The following is a 1,175-nucleotide window of genomic DNA, read 5'->3' as shown; positions in this document are numbered from 1 at the left end:
GAAAAAAAAAGAAACTTAGGCCTATTTTAAAAGGCTCGGCCTGCCATGGAGTCACTGCTGCCTTACATCTTCAACACATCGTGCTGATGAAAAAAGTCAGTCGTGAAAGGACAAATGTTGCATGACTCCACTTAGAGAAATATCTACAATCAGCAAGTAGATAGAGACCAAAGTCAATTTATGGTTACCAATGGTGGGTGGACGGTGGACGGGAGGAGGAACAGGGGCCTCCTTGCTCAGGGTACTGAGCTTCATTTATGGTGAAGGGAAATTTTAGAAAGGGGACACTGGTGATCACTGCACAACTTGGTGAACACCACTGATGTCATTGAATTGTACGTTGGAGGAATGAGGAGAAGGCTAATATTTTGTTACATATGTATTCACACGGTTAAAGAAAAACAGAAACAAATCTGTCCTCCAACCAGAAGTTAGTAAATTGGTATTCGTTGTGAGAAGGCCGGCCTCTTCTCACCCAGGCTTTGTGGCTTTGGGCTCTATACCCACACTGGAGCAAGGGGCTTCTCCAGGCCCTCTGTCACAGGGCCACCCATCCTGGCTTCTGTCCCCCACCTCTTCAAGCTGTGTTTATCCAGGCTTGGGCACTGAGCTGTCTCTTCCTACTATTTACTTGTAGTCTGAGCTGGGGAGAGGAGGCTCATGACCGTGGAGGAATGGGGAAGAACTTGCTATGCCTAGAACCAAGGGTGAAACCCACAGGCCCCTTGGCCTAAAGTGTTCCCATCTTTACGTAAGGTCAGTCTCGGAACCTCAAATTGTTGGGGAAATTCAGTGAGTTCATACATGGAAGCGTATGGATCCGATGGCTGCTGCACAGTAACTATCAGTAGGAGTGGTTCCACATCCTTCACGGTTCAGGCTGAGTGTTACCTCCTCTGAGAAGTCTTCTCTTTCTCAAGCTCAGTTGGAGTCCACGTCTCATGCATAGGCGTCTCAGTCTTTTCATGATCACTTGGTGTTACGGTCTTATAATCGCCCCTTGATTTGTCTGTCTCCTGCACCCAACATCGGGCCCTAAGAAACAATCATTATACTATATCTTGCCCATTGTCTGGATGGCTCAGATAGGAGTGACATATATTTGAGGTGAAGGAGACTTATAAGAACATGTGTCCTGGCTAGACCAGAGGATGTACATGGGTACAGATAGGAAC

At 46.9% G+C, this 1,175-nt stretch overlaps 2 protein-coding genes across 2 annotated transcripts in view; one reads left to right on the top strand and one right to left on the bottom strand.

The window, feature by feature from the left end:
• The window catches only part of LOC123521632, a 15,330-nt gene that overhangs the window by 5,328 nt on the left and 8,827 nt on the right, over positions 1-1,175 (bottom strand). The window lies entirely within an intron of this gene.
• The window catches only part of LOC115869492 (NADH dehydrogenase [ubiquinone] 1 alpha subcomplex subunit 12-like), a 3,442-nt gene continuing 3,090 nt past the window's right edge, over positions 824-1,175 (top strand). Inside the window, exon 1 of the mRNA XM_045289544.1 lies at positions 824-837. Coding sequence (XP_045145479.1) covers positions 824-837 — 14 coding nt within the window. The remainder of the gene's footprint in view (positions 838-1,175) is intronic.

The sequence above is a fragment of the Echinops telfairi genome, unplaced genomic scaffold (genome assembly GCF_000313985.2).
Source record: "Echinops telfairi isolate 266 unplaced genomic scaffold, ASM31398v2 ScPeMD7_29;HRSCAF=101, whole genome shotgun sequence".
In the NCBI taxonomy this organism is placed as follows: Eukaryota; Metazoa; Chordata; class Mammalia; order Afrosoricida; family Tenrecidae; genus Echinops; species Echinops telfairi.
The sequence above is the reverse complement of the archived record's forward strand: the minus strand, read 5'-3'. Positions and strand labels throughout refer to the sequence as shown.